This window comes from Bos indicus, chromosome 2, assembly GCF_029378745.1.
Source record: "Bos indicus isolate NIAB-ARS_2022 breed Sahiwal x Tharparkar chromosome 2, NIAB-ARS_B.indTharparkar_mat_pri_1.0, whole genome shotgun sequence".
Taxonomy (NCBI): domain Eukaryota; kingdom Metazoa; phylum Chordata; class Mammalia; order Artiodactyla; family Bovidae; genus Bos; species Bos indicus.
In genome coordinates, this window is record NC_091761.1 from 496,933 (window position 1) to 519,523 (window position 22,591).

The window sequence follows — 22,591 nt, forward strand, 5'->3', positions numbered from 1 at the left end:
ACCTGTCTTCTAAGAGGATAATACTATCTAGGCTGATCAATCTAAGAAGATAAATGACAGACAGATACATAGGTTTCTTCTTTCAAATATCCAGTGGTTCCTCATGACCCTCAAAGATCTTTAGGGAAGACTCAAGATCCTCAAATGGTGAGTGCCATTGTCAGCTTTGTTCCCACTGTATAAGTTTTAGCTGTTGCTTTTGGCTGACTGGCCCTGACCAGGACACAGTATCAGATGCCTTATCTCTGCCTCTCTGATTACCACCAGTCCCTAGGAGCTTCTCAACCAACCTCAGGCAAAGATATTACCATGTGGGATTTGCTCTCTCACAGGAGGTGGCTCTAATTCAGGAGTCTCAGGGTAAGACACTGAGGCCAGAAGTTGATAAATGAACTTAAACTATTGTAAGATTCTTATACTTCACGTTAAGTAGTATAGTATCACTTGAAGTTAGTTATATAATTATAAATAAAATCACAATTAGAAAAATGCAACATGATGATACCATTAAATCCAGCCATGTCACTAATAAAATTAAATATCAGTGACCTAAACATATCAATTAAAAGACAGATTATCAGATTAGATAAAAATCAAGACCCAACTGTACATTATTTGCAAGAAATGCACTTTAAATATACACAAAAATGTTAAAAGTGAAAGGATGGCTTTAAAAAATACATCAGACTAACAGCAGTCAAGAAAAAGCTGGAATTGCTGCATTAAGATCAAATTAGATTTCAGAGCAAGAATATTACTATGGATAGGGAAGGTCACTTCATAATAATAAAGGTGTTAATTCTTCAAGAAGACACAGTAACCCTAAATGTTTATGTACCCTAGTAATAAAATTCTCCACTGATCTCAAGTAGCATATTGGGGACCTATCAACTTGGGGAGTTCATCGTTCAGTGTCTTATCTTTCTGCCTTTTCATACTGTTCATCTCAAGGCAAGAATACTGAAGTGGTTTGCCATCCCCTTCTCCAGTGGGCCGCATTCTGTCAGACTTCTCCACCATGACTCCTCCATCTTGGGTGGCCCCACATGGTATGGCTTAGTTTCATTGAGTTAGACAAGCTGTATGCAGGTCAAGAAACAACAGTTAGAACTGGACATGGAACAGCAGACTGGTTCCAAATAGGAAAAGGAGTACATCAAGGCTGTATATTGTCACCCTGCTTATTTAATTTCTATGCAGAGTACATCATGAGAAACGCTAGGCTAGATGAAGCACAAGCTGGAATCAAGATTGCAGGGAGAAATATCAATCACCTCAGATATGCAGATGACACCACCCTTATGGAAGAAAGTGAGTAAGAACTATAGAGCCTCTTGATGAAAGTGAAAGAGGAGAGTGAAACAGTTGGCTTAAAGCTCAACATTCAGAAAACTAAGATCATGGCATCTGGTCCCATCACTTCATGGGAAATAGATGCGAAAACAGTGGCTGACTTTATTATTTGGGGCTCCAAAATCACTGCAGATGGTGATTGCAGCCATGAAATTAAAAGATGCTCACTCCTTGGAAGGAAAGTTATGACCAACCTAGACAGCATATTAAAAAGCAGAGACATTACTTTGTCAACAAAGGTCCATCTAGTCAAGGCTATGGTTTTTCCAGTAGTCAGGTATGGATGTGAGAGTTGGACTATAAAGAAGGCTGAGCACCAAAGAATTGATTCTTTTGAACTGTGGTGTTGGAGAAGACTCTTGGAGAGTCCCTGGGATTGCAAGGAGATCCAACCAGTCCATCCTAAAGATCACTCCTGGGTGTTCATTAGAAGGACTGATGTTGAAACTGAAACTCCAATATTTTGGCCACCTGATGAGAAGAGCTGACTCATTTGAAAAGACCCTGATGCTGGGAAAGATTGAGGGTGGGAGGAGAAGGGGACGACAGAAGATGAGGTGGTTGGATGGCATCACCGACTCAATGGACTTGAGTTTGGGTAAACTCTGGGAGTTGATGATGGACAAGGATGCCTGGCGTGCTGCGGCTCATGGGGTCACAAAAAGTCAGATACGACTGAGTAACTGAACTGAACTGAATAAAATTCTGAAATATGTAAAGCAAAAATCTTAGAATTACAAAGATAAAAAGACAAATTCACAGTCATAATCAAAGATTTCTATATATACCTCTCAATAACCGATAGAACAAGTGGACAGAAAATCAGCAAGAATATGGATGATCAAAATAACAGTATCAGGCAATTTGACCTAATTGGTCATATTGACATAACTCCAAACAACAATGGCAGAAAACATATTCTTTTCTAGTACAAGTAGAATAGTAGAATATTTATGATAATAGGCCACATTTTACCATAAAAACGTTTCAATAAATTCAAAAATAACCAAATTTTACAAAATATATTATCTGACCATTGTGAAATTACATTGCTGTTGTTGCTTTAGTCTCTAAGTCATGTCTAACTCTTTGCAACCCTATGGACTATAGCTTGCCAGGCTCCTCTGTCTATGGAATTTCTCAGGCAAGAATACCAGAGTGGGTTGCCATTTCCTTCTCCACAGGATCTTCCCAACACAGGGACCAAACCCACGTCTCCTGCTTGGCAGGTGGCTTCTTTACCATTATACCACCTGGGAAGCTCATGCAATTCAATTAGGTAAAGAAGTCCCCAAATTTAATGTAAGTAAAGACATTTAAAATATCCAAAGATCAATGGAACTGGAGGAATCAACCTGCCTGACTTCAGGCTCTACTACAAAGCCACAGTCATCTAGACAGTATGGTACTGGCACAAAGACAGAAATATAGATCAATGGAACAAAATAGAAAGCCCAGAGATAAATCCACGCACCTATGGACACCTTATCTTTGACAAAGGAGGCAAGAATATACAATGGAGAAAAGACAATCTCTTTAACAAGTGGTGCTGGGAAAACTGGTCAACCACTTGTAAAAGAAGGAAACTAGAACACTTTCTAACACCATACACAAAAATAAACTCAAAATGGATTAAAGATCTAAACATAAGGCCAGAAACTATAAAACTCTTAGAGGAGAACATAGGAAAAACACTCTCCAACATAAATCACAGCAGGATCCTCTATGACCCATCTCCCAGAATATTGGAAATAAAAGCAAAAATAAACAAATGGGACCTAAGTAAAATTAAAAGCTTCTGCACAACAAAGGAAACTATGAGCAAGGTGAAAAGACAGCCTTCAGAATGGGAGAAAATAATAGCAAATGAAGCAACTGACAAAGAACTACTCTCAAAAAAATACAAGCAACTCCTGCAGCTCAGTTCCAGAAAAATAAACGACCCAATCAAAAAATGGGCCAAAGAACTAAATAGACATTTCTCCAAAGAAGACATACAGATGGCTAACAAACACATGAAAAGATGCTCAACATCACTCATTATCAGAGAAATGCAAATCAAAACTACAATGAGGTACCATTTCACGCCAGTCAGAATGGCTGCTATCCAAAAGTCTACAAGCATTAAATGCTGGAGAGGATGTGGAGAAAAGGGAACCCTCTTACACTGTTGGTGGGAATGCAAACTAGTACAGCCACTATGGAGAACAGTGTGGAGATTCCTTAAAAAACTGGAAATAGAACTGCCTTGTGACCCAGCAATCCCACTGCTAGGCATACACACCAAGAAAACCAGAATAGAAAGAGACACGTGTACCCCAATGTTCATCGCAGCACTGTTTATAATAGCCAGGACATGGAAGCAACCTAGATGTCCTTCAGTAGACGAATGGATAAGAAAGCTGTGGTACATATACACAATGGAGTATTACTCAGCCATTAAAAAAGAATACACTTTGAATCGGTTCTAATGAGGTGGATGAAACTGGAGCCTATTATACAGAGTGAAGTAAGCCAGAAAGAAAAACACCTATACAGAATACTAACGCATATATATGTAATTTAGAAAGGTGGTAACGATAACCCTGTATGTGAGACAGCAAAAGAGACACAGATGTATAGAACAGTTTTTTGGACTCTGTGGGAGAGGGAGAGGGTGGAATGATTTGAGAGAATGGAATTGAAACATGTATAATATCATATATGAAATGAGTCGCCAGTCCAGGTTCTATGCAGGATACAGGATGCTCGGGGCTGGTGCACTGGGATGACCCAGAGGGATGGTATGGGGAGGGAGGTGGGAGGGGGTTCAGGATGGGGAGCACGTGTACACCCATGGTGGATTCATGTTGATGTATGGCAAAACCAATACAATGTTGTAAAGTAATTAGCCTCCAATTAAAATAAATAAATTTAAATAAAAATAAAATAAAATATCCAAAGATCAAAGAAGAAATAAAAATGGAAATTAGAGACTAATTTGAATTGAATCAATTTCCACTAAAACCAATAACCTCAACTCTAACGTTAAGAAACAATAAGGGGGGAACGCAAGAAGATGGAGGGAGAATAAGAGGAGGAGATCACCTTCCTCCCCACAAGTACATAAAAAAATTCGTCTAAATATAAAACAGCTCCTACAGAACAACTTCTGAACAACAGTAGAAGACCCCAAATTTTCAAAAAGGCAAGCCAATATCCTTAGAAAGAGGTAGGGAAAAAGATAAAGACAAAACAAGACAAAGGATTTCGGAATGGGACTTGCACCCCAGGGAGGGAGTCATGAAAGAGGGAAAAGTTATGGACACTAGGAAACCCTCTCACAGGCAGAGTCAGGGAGGGAGCTTTGGAACCTCAGAGGGGAGTGTGATGGTGGCAGGGGGCTCAGGAGACAAAACAGAGAAAATTCACTACAGAAATTACTGCCAAACAGCACTTCTCAGCTGAGAAGCAGCTCACACGCCTCTGCCCGCAACAGAGGGTGGGGGCAGGGTGCCAAGGCACAGGCTCAAGTATCAGATCCCAGGAAGAGGATCGGGGTTGGCTTCCATGAGGATACTCTGAGAGGGCTACTTCGACACAGTGGACAGAGTCCAGAGAAAATACTGGGCATCCTAGAGCAGCAAGAAGTTGTTGTTTCTGGGACACTTAACACCACACTCATAGACAGTTTTGGTGGCTGCCAAATCTGGCAAAACCAGTCAGAGTGTCATCTGTGGAATTAAACACAATTGCCACTGCCAAACCCAGGGAAAGTGCCTGAGAGAGCAGGCAAAACACCGCTGATGCAGTCCTGACCCCAGAGGTGGTCACAACTGCCCGGTTATGAGCAGGCACAGGTTACTTTCCACACCTTGCCAGAAGCTTAATCACCTTGACTCTTTCTAGGGACCCATAATCTGAGGCCAATTCCTCTGGGAAAGCATACAACCCACCTCAGACTGTACCAATGTCCATCAAGTCTCTATTGTCACAGGCACTCCCTGGTGCATCCAAATTGTGGCTGCCATGTCCTCCCCACTTCTCAGCCTGAGTGAACAAATGAGCCTCAATAAGCCTTGGCCTTCGCTGCTTTGAGGCTAGGCAGGGAACAGACAGTGAACTTTAGGGGAAACTGTGAACTTTAGGAGTAAGTACTAACTGAAGTAAGGCCACATCTGAGACTGAGCTGACCACATACTGCCCACAACAGGTCCAGAGACCTTCCTAGAAATATTGGAGGACTTTGGTATGAGTCTCACTGGGTGTTCTGGGCTGCTGAGTGTTGCCTTCAGCAAAAGTCTCGGGGTTTGGTCGTCTATGCTGTGTGGCTTGTGAGGTCTTGGAGTTCCAGTAAGGGGTCAGGCCTGAACCCCTGAGGTGGGAGACTCAACTCCAGGATTTTGATCCACCAGAGAACTCCTGACCCCAGGAAACATTAACAGGCAAGAGCCTGTTATGGGCCTCTCAACACTAAGACCAAGGCCAGTAAACTTCAGTGCCAGATGCCCCACACCACATCTTAAGCAAAATAGGAATATAACTCTGCACATTTATAGACAGGCTGCCCAGAGCCATACCAAACCCACAGATACCCCAAAACTCACTACTGGATATGGCACTGCCCTTCAGAGAGACAAGATTGAGCTCCATTCACCAGAACACAGGCATGTCTCCCAACCAGGAAATCTCCACAAGGTACTGGTACAACCCCACCCACGGGGGCAGACTCCACAGTTAAGAGAAATTATGTCCTTCCAGCCTACAGAAAGGAGACCCCAAACATAGTAAATTAAACAAAATGAAAAGACAGAGAAAGATGCAGCAGATGAAAGAACATGGTAAAAATCCACAGGACCAAACAAATGAAGACAAACTGGCAGTCTACAACAAAAATAATTCATAGTAATGATAGTAAAGATGATCCAGAATCTTGAAAATAAAATGGAGGCATGGATACATAGACTGGAGGCACAGATCAGGAAGATACAAGAAATGTTTAACAAAGACCTAAAAGAATTAAAGAATAAACAATTAACAAAAACAAACAAACAAACAAACCAAAAAAGAATTAAATAATAAACAATAACCCGGTGTACGAGACAGCAAAAGAGACACTGATGTATAGAACAGTCTTATGGACTCTGTGGGAGAGGGAGAGGGTGGGAAGATTTGGGAGAATGACATTGAAACATGTAAAATATCATGTAAGAAACAAGTTGCCAGTCCAGGTTCGATGCACAATACTGGATGCTTGGGGCTAGTGCACTGGGACGACCCAGAGGGATGGTATGGGGAGGGAGGAGGAAGGAGGGTTCAGGATGGGGAACACATGTATACCTGTGGCAGATTCATTTTGATATTTGGCAAAACTAATACAATTATGTAAAGTTTAAAAATAAAATAAAATTTTAAAAAATAAATAAATAAACAATGAACAACACAGTAACTGAGATTAGAAATACACTGTCGGGGAGCTAACTGTAGAGTAATTGAGGCAGAAGAAAAAATAAGTGAACTGGAAGGTAAAATGCTGAAAACAGCTGAAGCAGAAAAAAATAAAAAGAAATGAGAACAGTCTCAGAGACCTCTGGGACAACATTAAGTATAATAACATTAGAATCATAGGGGTCCCAGAAGAAGAAGACAAAAGGAAAGGGCATGAGAAAATATTTGAGGCTATTATAGTCAAAAAATTCCCTACAATGAGAAAGGAAATAACTACCTAAGTCCAGGAAGCCCAGAGAGTCCCACCCAGAATAAACCCAACGAGAAACATGCCAAAACACATATTAATCAAACTAACAAAAATTAAACACAAAAAACAAATATTGAAAGCAGCAAGGGAAAAGCAACATATAACATACAAGGGATCCCCATAAAGCTAAGAGCTGATCGATCTTTCAACAGAAACTCTGCACGCCAGACGGGAATGGCAGGATATACTTAAAGTGATGAAAGGGAAAAACCTACAACCAAGCAAGGATCTCATTCAGATTTAAAGGAGAAATCAAAAGCTTTCCAGACAAGCTAAAGTTAAGAGAATTCAGCACCACCAAACCAACTCCAAAACAAACGCTAAAGGAACTTCTCTAGACAGGAAACATAAGAAGGAAAGGCATACAAAACAAACACAAAACAATAAAGTAATGGATGAAAGCATTTGTTTTCAGTTGTGTCCTACTCTTTGTGACTGCATGAAATGTAGACCACCAGGCTCCTGTATCCATGGGATTTCCCAGGCAAGAATACTGAAGTGGGTTGCCATTGCCTTCTCCAGTGGATCTTCCCAACCCAATGATTGAACCCAGGTCTCCTGCATTGTAGACAGATTCTTTACAGTCTGAACCACAAGGGAAGATTCAGAATCATATATATAAATAAATTGGCTAAACACTCCAACCAAAAGATTCAGATTGGATAAATGGATACAAAACCAAGATATGTGCTATGTACAAGAGACCCAACTCAAACCTAAGGACACATACAGACTGAAAGTGAGGATCTAAAAAAAGGTATTCCATGCAAATGGAAATCAACAGGAAGTGGAAATAGCAATACTCATGCTAGATAAAACAGACTTTATAAAAAAGACTGTTTCAAGAGACAAAGAAGGACATTACATAATGATCAAGGCATCAACCCAAGAAAAGGATAAAATGATTATTAAGTATATGTACCCAAAATAAGAGCACCCAACACATAAGGAAAATGCCAGCAACTATTAAAATGGTAAACCAACAGTAACACAATAATAGTGGGGGGACTTTAATACCCCATTCACACCAGTTGACAGATTATCCAGAAAGAAAATTCATAAAGAAATACAAGCTTTATTTTTTTTGCTCCAGTATACTTTTAATATTAAAACTTTTAAAAATTGAATATAGCTCATTATTATATTAGTTTCAGGTATACAACATAGTGATTCAATGTTTTTGTACTCTTTAGTTAAAGTTATTAAAAACAATGGCTATATTTCCCTATACTGTACAATATATCATTGTTGCTTATTTATTTTATACAGAGTTCAATTCATTTTAGTTGTTCAATTGTGTCTGACTCTTTGTAACCCCATGGACTGCAGCATGCCAGGCCTCCCTGTCCGTCATCATCTACAGTGATTTTGGAGCCCCCCAAAATAAAGTCTGCCACTGTTTGCCCATCTATGTGCCATGAAGCGATGGGACCGGAAGCCATGATCTTAGTTTTCTGAATGTTGAGCTTTTAAGCCAACTTTTTCACTCTCTTCTTTCACTTTCATTGAGGCTCTTTAGTTCTTCTTTAAATGATACATTTGACAAGTTTGACCAATTGACATTTACAGGCATTTCATTCAAAATCAATAGATATCACTTTTTCTCAATTGCACATGGAACATTCTCCAGCATAGATCAGATCTTGGGACACAAATCAAGCCATGGTAAATTTTTAAAAATTGAAATAATTCTAATCATCTTTTCTGACCACAACACTATAAGATTAGATAACAACATCAGGAGAAAAATCTATTAATCAAAAAAAAAAAAAACACCAACACATGGAAGCTAAACAATACTTTTCTGAATAACCAACAAGTCACTGAAGAAATCAAAAAGCAAATCAAAATATGGATAGAAGCAAAAGACGGTGAAAACATGACAACTCAAACATATTGGACACAGTAAAAGCAGTGATAAGAGGGAAGTTTATAGCAATATAAGCATACCTCAAGAAATAAGAAATATCAAATAAACAAGCTAATCTTACACCTAAAGCAATTAGGAAAAGAACAACAACAACAAAAATTCCGAAGTTAGTAGAAGGAAAGAAATCATAAAGAATCAGAGCAGAAATAAATGAAGGAGACAATAGCAAAGATCAATAAAACTAAAAACTGGCTTTGGGGAAAAGATAAAATTTACAAACTGTTAACCAGACCCATCAAAAGGGAGAAGACTCAAATCAATAAAATCAGAAATTCAAAAGGAGAAGTTACAGCAGAAAACACAGAAATACAAAGGCTCACAAGAGACTACTATGAGCAACTATATACCAATAATATGGACAACCTGGAAAAATGGACAAATTCTTAGAAAAGTAGAACCTTCTAAAACTGAACCAAAGAAATAAAAAATATGAATAGACCAATCAGAAACATGGAAATCAAAACTAAAATCAAAAATCTTTCAACAAAAAGTCCAGGGCCAGATGGCTTGACAGGCAAATTCTGCCAAAAGTTTAGAGAAGAGCTAACATCTATCCTGCTCAAACTGTTCCAGAAAATTGCAGGAGAAAGAAAACTCCCAAACTCATTCTACAAGGCCACCATAACCCTAACACCAAAACTAAACAAAGATGCCACAAAAAAAGAAAATTACAGGCCAATATCACTGATGAACATTGATATAAAAATCCTCAACAAAATTCCAGTAAACAGAATCCAACAACACATTAACAAGATGATCAAGCTGGCTTTATCCCAGAGATGCATGGATTCTTCAATATATGCTATCTGATACACCATATAACATATTGAAAGGTAAAAATAATATGATCATCTTAATAGATGCAGAGAAAGCCTTTGACAAGATTCAACACTCATTTCTGATAAAAGCTTTCCAGAAAGTAGGCATAGAAGGAACATACCCCAACATCATAAAAGCCATATACAGTGAACCCACAGCAACCATTATCTTCAATGGTAAAAGATCAAAAACCATGTCCTCCATAATCAAGAATAAGACAAGGGTGCCTATTCTCACCACTTTTATTCAACATAGTTTTGGAAGTCCTAGCCACAGCAATCAGAAAAGAAAGAGAAATAAAAGGAATCCAGACTGGAAATGAAGTAAAACTCTCATTGATTGCAGATGACATGATTTTCTACATTGAAAACCATAATGATGCCACCAGAAAATTACTAGAGTTAATAAATATTATAAAACCCACAGGATATAAAATTAATACACATAAATTCCTTGCATTCCTATATACTAACAATGAAAAATCAGAAAGTGAAATTAAGGAAGCGATCCTATGCATCTCTGCAACAAAAAGAATAAAATACCCAGCAATAAACCTACCTAAAGAGACAAAAGTTTTGTATGCAGAAAACTCTAAGACACTGATGAAAGAGCTCAAACACACCACAAACAAATGGAGAGATATACAATGTTGGAAGAATCAATATACAAGGTTGGAATCAACATACAAGGTTGTGAAAATGACTATACATACTACAAAATGCTATCTACAGATACAATGTGATCCCTATCAAATTACTAATGGTATTCTTCACAGAACTAGAACAAAAATTTTCACAATTTGTATGGAAGCACAAAAGAACTCGAATAGCCAAAGCAATCTTGATAAAGAAGAATGGAGATGGAGGAATCAACCTTTCTGACCAGATTATACTACAAAGCTACAGTCATCATGACAGTATGGTACTGCCACAAAAACAGAAATATAGACCAACTGAACAAGATAGAAAGCCCAGAGATAAACTTACTCCCAAGTACCTTACCTTTGACAAGGAAGGCAAGAATATACAATGGAGAGAGACAGCCTCTTCAATAAGTGGTATGGGATAACTGGACAGCTGCACGTGAAAGGATGAAACTAGAATACCTCCTAATCCCACACACAAAGATAAACTCAAAATGGGCTAAAGGCTTAAATATAAGGCTGGACACTATAAAGCTCTTAGAAAAAAAGCATAAGCAGTACATTCTGACATATATCACAGCAAGTTCCTCTTTGACCCACCTCCTAGAAAATGGAAATAAAAACAGAAATAAACAAAAGGAACTTAATTAAATTTAAGAACTGCACAATGAAGGTAACAGTTAGCAAGATTGAAAGACAACCCTCAAAACAGGAGAAAATAATTTCAAATGAAACAACTGACAAAGAGTTAATATCCAGACTATATAAGCAGCTCATAGAGGTCAAATTGCCAAGATCTGTTGAATCATAGAAAAAGCAAGAGAATTCCAGAAAAATATCTACTTCTGCTTCATTGACTATGCTAAAATCTTTGATTCTGTGGATCACAACAAACTGTGGAAAATTATTCAAGAGATGGGAATACTAGATCACCTTACCCTCCTCCTAAGAAATCTGTATGGAGGTCAAGAAGCAAGAGTTAGAACTATACATGGGACAATGGACTGGATCAAAATTGGGAAAGGGGTATGTAAAGGCTGTATATTGTCAGCCTGCTTATTTAACTTATATGCAGAGTACATAATGCAAAATGTCAGGCTGGATGAAGCACAGGCCGAAATCAAGACTGTTGGAAGAAATATCAATAAACTTAGATATGCAGATGACATTACCCTTATGGCAGAAAGCATAGAGGAACTAAAGAGCCTCTTGATGAAGGTGAAAGAGGAGAGTGAAAAAGCTGGCTTAAAACTCAACATTCAAAGATCATGGTTCTGGTCCTATCACTTCATGGCAAATAGATGGAGAAACAGTGGAAACAGTGACGGACTTAATTTTCTTGGGCTCCAAAATCATTGCAGATGGTAACAGCAGCCATGAAATTAACAGACATTTGCTCCTTAGAAGAAAATCTACAACAAGCCTAGACAGAGAATTAAAAACCAAAGACATTACTTTTCCAGCAAAGGTCCGTCTAGTCAAAGCTATGGTTTTTCCAGTAGTCATGTATGGATGTGAGAGTTGGACCATAAGGAAAGCTGAGCACCAACGAATTGATGCTTTTGAACTGTGATGTTGGAGAAGACTCTCAAGAGTCCCTTGGACTGCAAGGAGATCAAATTAGTCAATTCTAAAGGAAATCAGACATGAATATTCATTGGAAGGACTGATGCTGAAGCTGAAGCTCCAATACTTTGGCCACCTGATGTGAAGATCTGATTCATTAGGAAAGACCCTTATGCTGGAAAAGTCTGAAGGGAGGAGGAGAAGGGAATGACAGAGGATGAGATGATTGGAAGGCATCACCGACTCAATGGACATGAGTTTGAGCAAGCTCCAGGAGATGGTGAAGGACATGTAAGCCTGGCATGCTACAGTCCATGGGGTCACAAAAAGTTGGACACAACTGAGCAACTAAACAACAATGTGATCCAGAAATCCCATTCTTGGACATATATCTAGAAGAGATGAAAACTCTAATTCTAAAAGATATATGCATAACCAAGGCCTGGAAACAATCCAAGTGTGTATCAACAGATAATTGGTAAGAAGATGTGGTGTATATATATTTATAATGGTATATTACTCAGCCATAAAAGAGAATGAAATATTGCCATTTGCAGCAACATGGACATAGAGAATATTGTACTAAATGAAGAAAGATAAAGAAAAAATATTATAGAATATTTGTGAAATCTTGAGAGTCCCTTGTACTGCAAGGAGATCCAACCAGTCCATTCTGAAGGAGATCAGTCCTGGGTGTTCTTTGGAAGGAATGATGCTGAAGCTGAGACTCCAGTACTTTGGCCACCTCATGCGAAGAGTTGACTCATTGGAAAAGACTCTGATGCTGGGAGGGATTGGGGACAGGAGGAGAAGGGGACGACAGAGGATGAGATGGCTGGATGGCATCACCGACTCCATGGATGTGAGTTTGAGTGAACTCCAGGAGTTGGTGATGGACAGGGAAGCCTGGCGTGCTGCAATTCATGGGGTCGCAAAGAGTCAGACACAACTGAGTGACTGAACTGAACTAAACTGAACTATTATTTGTAGAAACTAAAAATAATACAAATAAATCTATATGCAAATCAAACAGATTCAGACATAGAAAATAAACTTATGGTCATCAAAAGAGAAGAGGAGGGGGAGACATAAATTAGGAGTATGGGATTAACAGATACATACTACTATGCATAAAAGAGATAAGGAACTGTATCTGTTTAATACAGGGAACTACACTCCATATCTTATAATAAACTAATGGAAAATAATCTGAGTATATATATATATATATATATTTCCATATGTAACTGAATCACTTTCCTGTTAACTGAAACTATACACAATATTGCAAATCAGCTATACTTCAATTTTAAAAGTTCTATAGCTATTAAAGGATAATGAAAAACTATTATAAACAATTTTAGAATAATTCTTTCAACAACTGAGTTTGAACAGGGACAAATTCCTTTAAAGGTGGAAACCACCAGTGAGCCCTCATGAAGAAACAGATAACATTAATAGCTAGCCTATATCTGTTAAAGAATCAGTATTTGTAGTTAAAAACTAGAAGGGAATGAGAGAGGGAGAGAGGGAAGAAGAAATCAAGGGAGATAGGGGTGTAAGAAGGGAGGGAAGGAGGCTCAACTCTAAAATATCCTGGCAAAGGTTTAAGGTAAAATGTAATAGCAATTTTATACCATCTCTTCCCAGAAGCTAAAGAGGAGGGTATACTTATATATTCCTCATTTGCTGTGATTTTGAGGACAGCAAAAAGTATACATTTTAAGAGAGGATATTACACACAAATATCCCTAATGTACACAAATATAAAAAATTCTATATAAAATATCAGAAAGAAGCATCATGAGTTGATATTTGATTACCAGAGGGGCATACTCTGGTGATTATTTGTGCTTTTCAACAAATAAGTCAAATTCTCTCCCATGTTGATCACTTGGCAGGCTGACTCAACCCAGCCCCTGCAACTGGTGGAGCCTAGTGACAGTCAGGACAGTCAGGAGGAGTCATTCAGTGGCAGAGTGGAACATATGGTTCTCTCTTTGGTCTCTATGATGACAAGCAGTTCACAGCGCTGAGAACTACTGATCAGCAAGGCACTGTAATCCCACACCAGACATTAGGCCATTAGTAGAGTTACTAAGATTTCAGGGCTACCTTTTCTTGTAGTATTCACTTCAGTTCAGTAGCTCAAACGTGTCCAACTCTTTGTGACCCAGACCCCTTGGACTGCAGCACAGCCAGGCTTCGCTGTCCATCACCAACTCCCAGAGCTTGCTCAAACTCATGCCCATTGAGTCAGTGATGGCATCCAACCATTTCATCCTCTGTCATCCCCTTCTCCTCCTGCCTTCAGTCTTTCCCAGCATCAGGGTCTTTTCCAATGAGTCAGTTATTGCATCAGATGGCTTGGAGCTTCAAGCTTCAGCATGAGTCCTTCCAATGAATATTCAGGAATGATTTCCTTTAGGATGGACTGGTTGGATCTCCTTGCAGTCCAAGGGACCCTCAAGAGTCTTCTCCAACACCACAGTTCAAAAGCACCAATTCTTTTGTGCTCAGCTGTCTTTATAATCTAACTCTCATATCCATATGTGACTACCAGAAAAACTATGGATTTGACTAGATGGATCTTTGTCAGCTAAGTAGTATCTCTGCTTTTTAAAATGCCGTCTAGGTTGGTCATAGCTTTTCTTCCAAGGAGCAAATGTCTTTTAATTTCATGGCTGCAGTCACCACCCGCAGTGATTTTGGAGCCCAAGAAAATAAAGTCTCTCACTGTTTCCATTCTTTCCCCATCTATTTGTCATAAAGCGATGGGAATAAATGCCATGATCTTAATTTTTTGAATGTTGAATTTTAAGCCAACTTTTTCACTCTCCTCTTTCACTTTCATCAAGAGGCTAATTAGTTCTTCACTTTATGCCATAAGGGTGGTGTCATCTATATATCTGAGGTCATTGATATTTTTCCTGGCAATTTTGATCCCAGCTTGTGCTTCATCCAGCCCAGCATTTCACATGATGCACTCTGCATATAAAGTAAATAAGCAGAGTGACAATATACAGACTTTACATACTTCTTTATCAATTTGGAGCCAGTCCATTGTTCCATGTCCAGTTCTAACTGTTGCTTCTTGACCTGCATACATATTTCTCAGGAGGCAGGTAAAGTGGTCTGGTGGTATTCCCATCTCTTGAAGAATTTTCCACTGTTTGTTGTGATCCACACAACAAATGGTGTAATCACTAAAGCAAAAGTAGATGTTTTTCTGGAACTCTCTTGCTTTTTCGATGATCCAACAGATGCTGGCAATTTGATCTCTGGTTCCTCTGCCTTTTCTAAATCCACCTTGAAATCTGGAAGTTTGTGGTTCACGTACTGTTGATGTCTTGCTTGGAGAATTTTGAGCCTTACTTTTCTAGTCTATGCAGGAGAGTTTTGAGCATTACTTTGCTAGTCTATACAATCAGCAAAACAAGACCAGGAGCTGACTGTGGTTCAGATCATGAGCTCCTTATTGCAAAATTCAGACTTAAATTGAATAAAGTAGGGAAAACCACTAGACCATTCAGTTCAGTTCAGTTCAGTCGCTCAGTCGTGTCCGATTCTTTGCGACCCCATGAATTGCAGCACGCCACGCCTCCCTGTCCATCACCAACTCCTGGAGTTCACTCAGACTCATATCCATCAAGTCAGTGATGCCATCCAGCCATCTCATCCTCTGTCGTCCCCTTCTCCTCCTGCCCCCAATCCCTCCCAGCATCAGAATCTTTTCCAATGAGTCAACTCTTCACATCAGGTGGCCAAAGTACTGGAGTTTCAGCTTTAGCATCATTCCTTCCAAAGAAATCCCAGGGCTGATCTCCTTCAGAATGGACTGGTTGGATCTCCTTGCAGTCCAAGGGACTCTCAAGAGTCTTCTCCATTCAGGTATATCCTAAATCAAATCCCTTATGATTATATAGTGGAAGTGACAAATAGATTCAAGGGATTAGATCTGATAGAGTGCCTGAAGAACTATGGATGGAGGTTCAGGACATTGTACAGGAGGCAGTTATCAAGACCATGCCCAAGAAAAAGAAATACAAAAAGGCAAAATGGTTGTCTGAGGAGGCCTTACAAATAGCTGAGAAAAGAAGAGAAGTGAAAGACAAAGGAGAAAAGGAAAGATATACTCATTTGAATGCAGAGTTCCAAAGAATAGCAAGGAAAGATAAGAAAGCCTTCCTCAGTGATCAATGCAAAGAAGAAGAGGAAAACAATAGAATGGGAAAGACTAGAGACCTCTTCAAGAAAATTAGAGATACCAAGGGAACATTTCATGCAAAGAAGAGCACAATAAAGGACAGAAACTAACAGAGGCAGACAATATTAAGAGGTGGAGAGAATACACAGAAGAACTATACAAAAAAGAGCTTCATGACCCAGATAACCACAATGGTGTGATCACTCAACTAGAGCCAGACATCTTGGAATGCGAAGTCAAGTGGGCCTTAGGAAGCATCACTATGAACCAAGCTAATGGAGGTGATGGAATTCCAGTTGAGCTATTTCAAATCCTAAAAGATAATGTTGTTAAAGTGCTGCACTCAATAAGCCAGCAAATTTGGAAAACTCAGCAGTGACCACAGGACTGGAAAAGGTCAGTTTTCATTCCAGTCCCAAAGAAAGGCCATGCCAAAGAATATTCAAGCTGTAGCATAGCCAAGATATTCTGACATGTTTTGGACTAATCACAGACCTGCTGAATCTGTAGTTATACCAAGCAATTCAAAATCAGAGATCCCTATACCCAATGGAGGCTCAGAGCGATTGCTCTGGATCTGCGCAGTTCACTGTGTGCTGATGTACAGCCTGTGTTGCCCTTACCATAGGGTTCCAGCATTATCCATATTCCAACCATTATATCCCACTTCCCTCGAAGCTTCCCTCAGCTCCTTATCCATGATGAGTAAAGGAATCAATACACAGATTTGTTTTCTATGTTTCTAAATCAGTATGTCCAAGTTAATCTCAAGATAAGACTTTCCAGAAGAGTTTATTCATAGCACAGATTTCCTGGGGTGGGCCTGATAATCTGTATATATAACAATTATTTTTGAGTAATTCTGATCACCAGCAAGGTGGAAGGATGTTGGAGAGGAAGGAGGTGCAACTGTGCCCACACAAGCTTCTAAAGACAGATTAGCCATTGTGATTGATTAGTTTCCCTAGCTCTCCATTGGTATGACCCTTTCCATTAAAAAACTAAAGCTACATATTAAGTTACCCCACTTTACATATACTTGTTGATGATAAAACATTTTGAATACCTCTTACTGATTGCTATGGTTTGAATTGTGTCCCCCTGAAATTCATGTGTTGAAGTCCTAACCTCTAGTACCTCAGAATGTGATCTTTTTTGGAAATAGGGTCACTGCAGATATAATTAGTTAAGGTGAAGTCATTAGGATGGCCCCAAATCCAAGATGACTGGTGTCCTCACAAATGAGGAAATGTGGACACAGACACACATAGGAAGAATGCCATGTTAACATGAATGTGCGTACATGCTCAGCCGCTCAGTCGTGTCCGACTCTTTGCAAATCTATGGACTGTAGTCCACCAGGCTCCTCTGTCCATGGAATTTTCCAGGCAAGAATACTGGAATGGGTTGCCATTTCCTAAGCCAGAGAATCTTCCTGACCCAGGAATTGAATCCATGTCACTTGAGTCTCCTGTATTGGCAGGTGGATTCTTTACCACTGGCACCACCTGGGAAGCCATGAATATGAATATGGTTTTTTTCTCAAGAAAATCACATACTCTGCTCTGCAAACCACCAGGGTGAGTAATTATCACTGTTATTAAGAAAACACATTCTTCCTAAAGGAAGTAAACTATGTTACATGGCAGGAATTGTCCATGGCCCAGGAAGCAGCCAAAAAGACTATTCCATTTGGCCCCCAGCATCTGTTCCTGTGTCCCCTTCCTTCCCTCCAGCCCCCATACTGGAACCACCCGCCACAGTTTTGGGCTTCTTTGGTGAGGCCCATTCCTATGTCTACACAAGCTGCCCACTTGTCTTACACCTATACAGCCTTCACTAAGGGCTAGGCCAAGAGGCTGCCCGGAAATCCCTGTTGATTGCTTGAATAAGTACCACTTTTATATCTACAAGGGCACTCCAATTTTTGTGCAATCAATAAATATTGTCTAGAATAGAAATTTCTGCTTATCGTTCCATTTATCTGGTAGAAGTGGGTGATTCAATTCTACTAGGAACAAGCTGGTTTTATATAGATGACTTGAGAAGATGTATATGACATTTTCCTAGTTAGAACAAAAACAGTTAAATTCTGAACACAAAAGTCACCCAGGAAAGAAAGGCAGATCTACCACGTAAAGTCACCATCTAATGAGCAGGAAGGCTGGTGAGAACACACTTAGATTCCCAGCCATTGATACAGAAATGGGAATTGATTGCATTTATTTCACATGCTAGCAAGATTATGCTCAAAATCCTTCAAGCTAGGCTTCAGCAGTACCTGAACCGAGAACTTCCAGATGTACAAGCTGGATTTAGAAAAATTTCAAAATAACATTTACTTCTGCTTCATTGACTACAATAAGGCCTTTGACTGGGTGGATCACAACAACTGTGAAATATTCTTAAAGAGATGAGAATACCAGACCACCTTACCTGCCTCCTGAGAAGCCCATATGCAGCACAAAATGCAACAGTTAGAACCAGACATGAAGCAACAGAGTGGTTCAAAAATATAGACTACAGTCAATATGCTCTGCTATTTGTATTAAATACAGGTGGTTCGATGCTATCATGACATGCAAACTGTATCCAGTGGACATTGCTTCCTACATGTAACCACATTTCATTCTATAGAAAACTAAAGAGGCACAGTTCATGGATTTAAAGCCCCTGAAAGTGCCTACAAGGAGGCAGACAGGGACATCCTAGTGTGCAGCATCCCAATCATGGATACTTCCCTGGTATTCTGCATGGCATTAACGTCCTGTCTTTTTGTGGCAACCTCCCCCAGAAAAAAATAATATTGTGTTAGTAAACTCTGAAGCTGTATGAGGAGGTGCTTCTACTCACCAACAATCTCACTGGGTTCCTTGTTATAGAGCTTTTTGTTCCAGTAAAGGAGTCTGAGGAGTGGAAAGGAGAACAAGAGAACGAAGCAAATCCCAGCAAACATGTGTGCTGTAAACCCAGCGAAGTCCAGACCCTGGAAACAGGAAAAGAGACGTGAAACCACAGGCAGCACAGGCACAACCTCATGGCAGGGCCCAGGAAAGTCTGAGATCAAGGGCTGGGGAACCTACACAAAGCCCACAGAACAGGTACTCTTCACCGCAGTTTTGCAAACATTCAAGATTTGTTTCTTTCATAATACAAAACCAATTATTACCTGAATGACAAGCAACCTTAGAAGGAAACAAAAACAGGTCATCACATCTTATCCCAACCTTAGCTGGTTCTACTTCACCACTATACTGACATGTCCCCTGGGATCCGGTGAAACAGGACTGAGGGAGACAAAACATAAAGCTATCATTGCTATATATAAAATAGATAACCAACAAGAACTTATTGTTATAACACCAGGAACTATGCTTGGTATTTTATAATAACTTATAAGGCAAAAGAACCTGAAGCAATATATATGTATATATAACTGAACCATGTTGCTATACACCTGGAACTTACACAATGTTGTAAATGAACTATACTTCAATTTAAAAGAAAAAAAAAGACTAGGAGGCAATATTCATCTATTTGAAGGTAAACTGCACTTTCTTAAACACTTCATTTAAGTCACTGCTATCGATACGAAAGAGCATCGCCATGCCTGGAAAGCACAGTCCTCCACAGGTCACCTAGCGGCCATCAGGGCTGAAGAACCCCAAGCTGTCCCAGCCAGCCTCAAGGGTCCCAGGCAGGAGCCCTCTCCTTCCCCTCGCAATTCCTTTGCCTGTCTCTGGGCTCTTTTCCACAGTCAGCTGCTGAGGATATTTTTGTTGTTGGATGAAATCTCCACTAGGTTGATTTGTAAGGGAATAAGTCAGCAACAATATTGGTCAGTTTTTTCCTTTTGTTTTCACTGTGCTTAAACATTCAGCAAATACATGTGACACCCTCTGAGACCCTTGCAGGACAGATGAGGTTGTTGTCCCCATGAACTGGGCTATGAGAACCAGTTTCTCACTGGCAGGAACTCCTGGACCACTGACCCACAAAACAGGGTCAGAGGCACAATGGCAGAACACTGGGGGAGACTCCCAGGCAGGACCAGTGGGGTGAATGGGGTGTAAAGAAAGTAGGTCCCAGGGACACTAGTGACAAACTTGAGAAACCATTCCCAAGGCAGCAGTCAGGAAGGTCATCTTCTAAAGGCCTGTGTTGGAAGGAGTGAACTAAATATTAATTATTGTTGCTGGGAAATATTGAGGGCAAGAGGAGAAGAGGGCAACAGAGGATGAGATGTTGGGTAGCATCACTGCCTCAATGGACATTAGTTTGAGCAAACTCCAGGAGATGGTGAAGGACAGGGAAGCCTGGCATGCTATAGTTCATGGAGTTTCAAAGAGTCAGACACTGAACAACAAATTATTGCTTATTAAAACTTACTTTATATTTGACCTGAAACCATTTATAACATTGCTAAAGATAAAACACAACTTAGAAACCATTATCACAACTTACAACCATGAGTAAGTTGTGTCAAAATTTAGGCTTGCCAGTGTACAATGATCTGAAGTTCTTAATCTCTTGCAGTTTATCTGCACATCCAGTGGTTGCCCTTGAAAATAGCATCTGAATGACAGATGGAATTATGTGAGGCTGATCATATACAGATAGCAGGGAAATCTATGAAGAGCTGGGACTCATGGCATGCTTTCAATGGCCATTAGAATTCACTGCGTTTCTGAGGATATCACCGTGGATGTTGTGTCTTTAGAATGCATGCCCCAAATATCTTTTTTTAAAGAGGTCCAAAACACTTTTTAAATGAAAATCATTTCATTTGTTTTAAAATCAGGAACAAAATAGGAAAGAAGATAGCTTAAAATATATTAATGTATTTCTTGTGTATGAATTCAGTCATGAAATGTAATTAATATTTTTTGAAGGGAGGAGCTCATGAAGGCCAAAGTACTTATATCCTGAATAATTATGGGTCCCTTTGGAACACAATACATGTGTTCCCCACTTTTTGAAATTTCACTTTATGCCACTTTGCTTTTACAAAAGACCTACATTAGTACCTGTTTTCACTAAGGAAGAAATCTGAAGAGGATTTTTGCTTTTAGGAAAACAAATGATTGTTTTCTCATCAATTCTTTGGTGCTTAGCTTTCTGAATGGTCTAGTGTTTTTCCCTACTTTCTTCAGTTTAAGTCTGAATTTTGCAATAAGGACTTCATGCCACAGTCAGTTCCTGGTCTTGACTTTGCTGACTGCATAGAACTTCTCCATCTTTGGCTGCAAAAAATATAATCAATCTGATTTTGGCATTGACCATCTGGTGATGTCCGTGAGTAGTCTTTTTCCTATACCCTCTCTAAAATTTACCGTTTGTAGGCTTTTCGATGATGGCTATTCTAAACTGTGTAAGGTGATATCTCATGGCAGTTTTGAGTTTCTCTAATAATTAACGAGCATCTTTTCAGTCCCTATTAGTCATCTGTAATGTCTTCTTTGGAGAAATGTTGTTTAGGTCTTCTGTCCATTTTTTGACTGGATTGTTTGCTTTTTTTGATATTGATCAGCATGAGCTACTTGTAAATTTTTTATTAATCCCTTGATGTTGCCTAGTCACTAAGTCATGTCCGATTCTTTGTGACCCCATGAACTGCAGCACGCCAGGCTTCCTTGTCCTTCACTATCTCCTGGAGTTCACTCAAACTCAAGTCCACTGAGTTAGTGATGCTCTCTAATCATCTCATTCCCTGCCACCCCATTCTCCTCTTGTTGATTGTATCATTTTCAAACATTTTCTACCATTCAGTGTCTTTTCATTGTCTTTTCATTATGCTTATGGTTTCCTTTGCTGTGAAAAAAAAAAAAAACTTTTAAGTTTAATTAGGTCTCATTTCTTTACTTTTGCTTTTATTTCCATTACTCTAGGAAACAAATCAAAAAAGATACTGCTGCAATTTATGTCAGAGAGTGTTCTGCCTATATTTTCCTTTAAGAGTTTTATAGCATTCAATTAAAGCATTCAAAATCTTTAATACATTTTAGGTTTATTGTTGTATATAGTGTTCAACAAAGTTCTAATTTCATTTTTCACATTTAGCTGTTCAATTTTCCAAGCACCACTTACTAAAGAGACTGTCTTTTCTCCATGGCAGTCTTGCCTTCTTTGTTGTAGGTTAATTGACCATAGGTGTGTGGTTTATTTCTTGACTCTTTATCTTGTTTTATTTATCTCTATTTCTGTTTTTGTGCCAGTACCATACTGTCTTGATTACTATAACTTTTTAGCATAATCAGAAGTCAGGAAGTCTGATTCTGCCAGCTCCATTTTTCTTTCTCAGGATTGCTTTGACTATTTGGGGATTTTTGTGTTTCT

At 39.3% G+C, this 22,591-nt stretch overlaps 1 protein-coding gene across 3 annotated transcripts in view; it reads right to left on the reverse strand.

The window, feature by feature from the left end:
* OCA2 (OCA2 melanosomal transmembrane protein) overlaps nt 1–22,591 on the reverse strand; it is a 284,022-nt gene that overhangs the window by 145,618 nt on the left and 115,813 nt on the right. For all 3 annotated transcript variants that reach the window (XR_011570128.1, XR_011570130.1, XM_070801365.1), the window contains exon 15: nt 19,109–19,241. Coding sequence is in view for 1 of the 3 variants with exons in the window: in XM_070801365.1 (XP_070657466.1) it covers nt 19,109–19,241 (133 nt within the window). In the remaining 2 variants the exon portion in view is untranslated. The remainder of the gene's footprint in view (nt 1–19,108; nt 19,242–22,591) is intronic.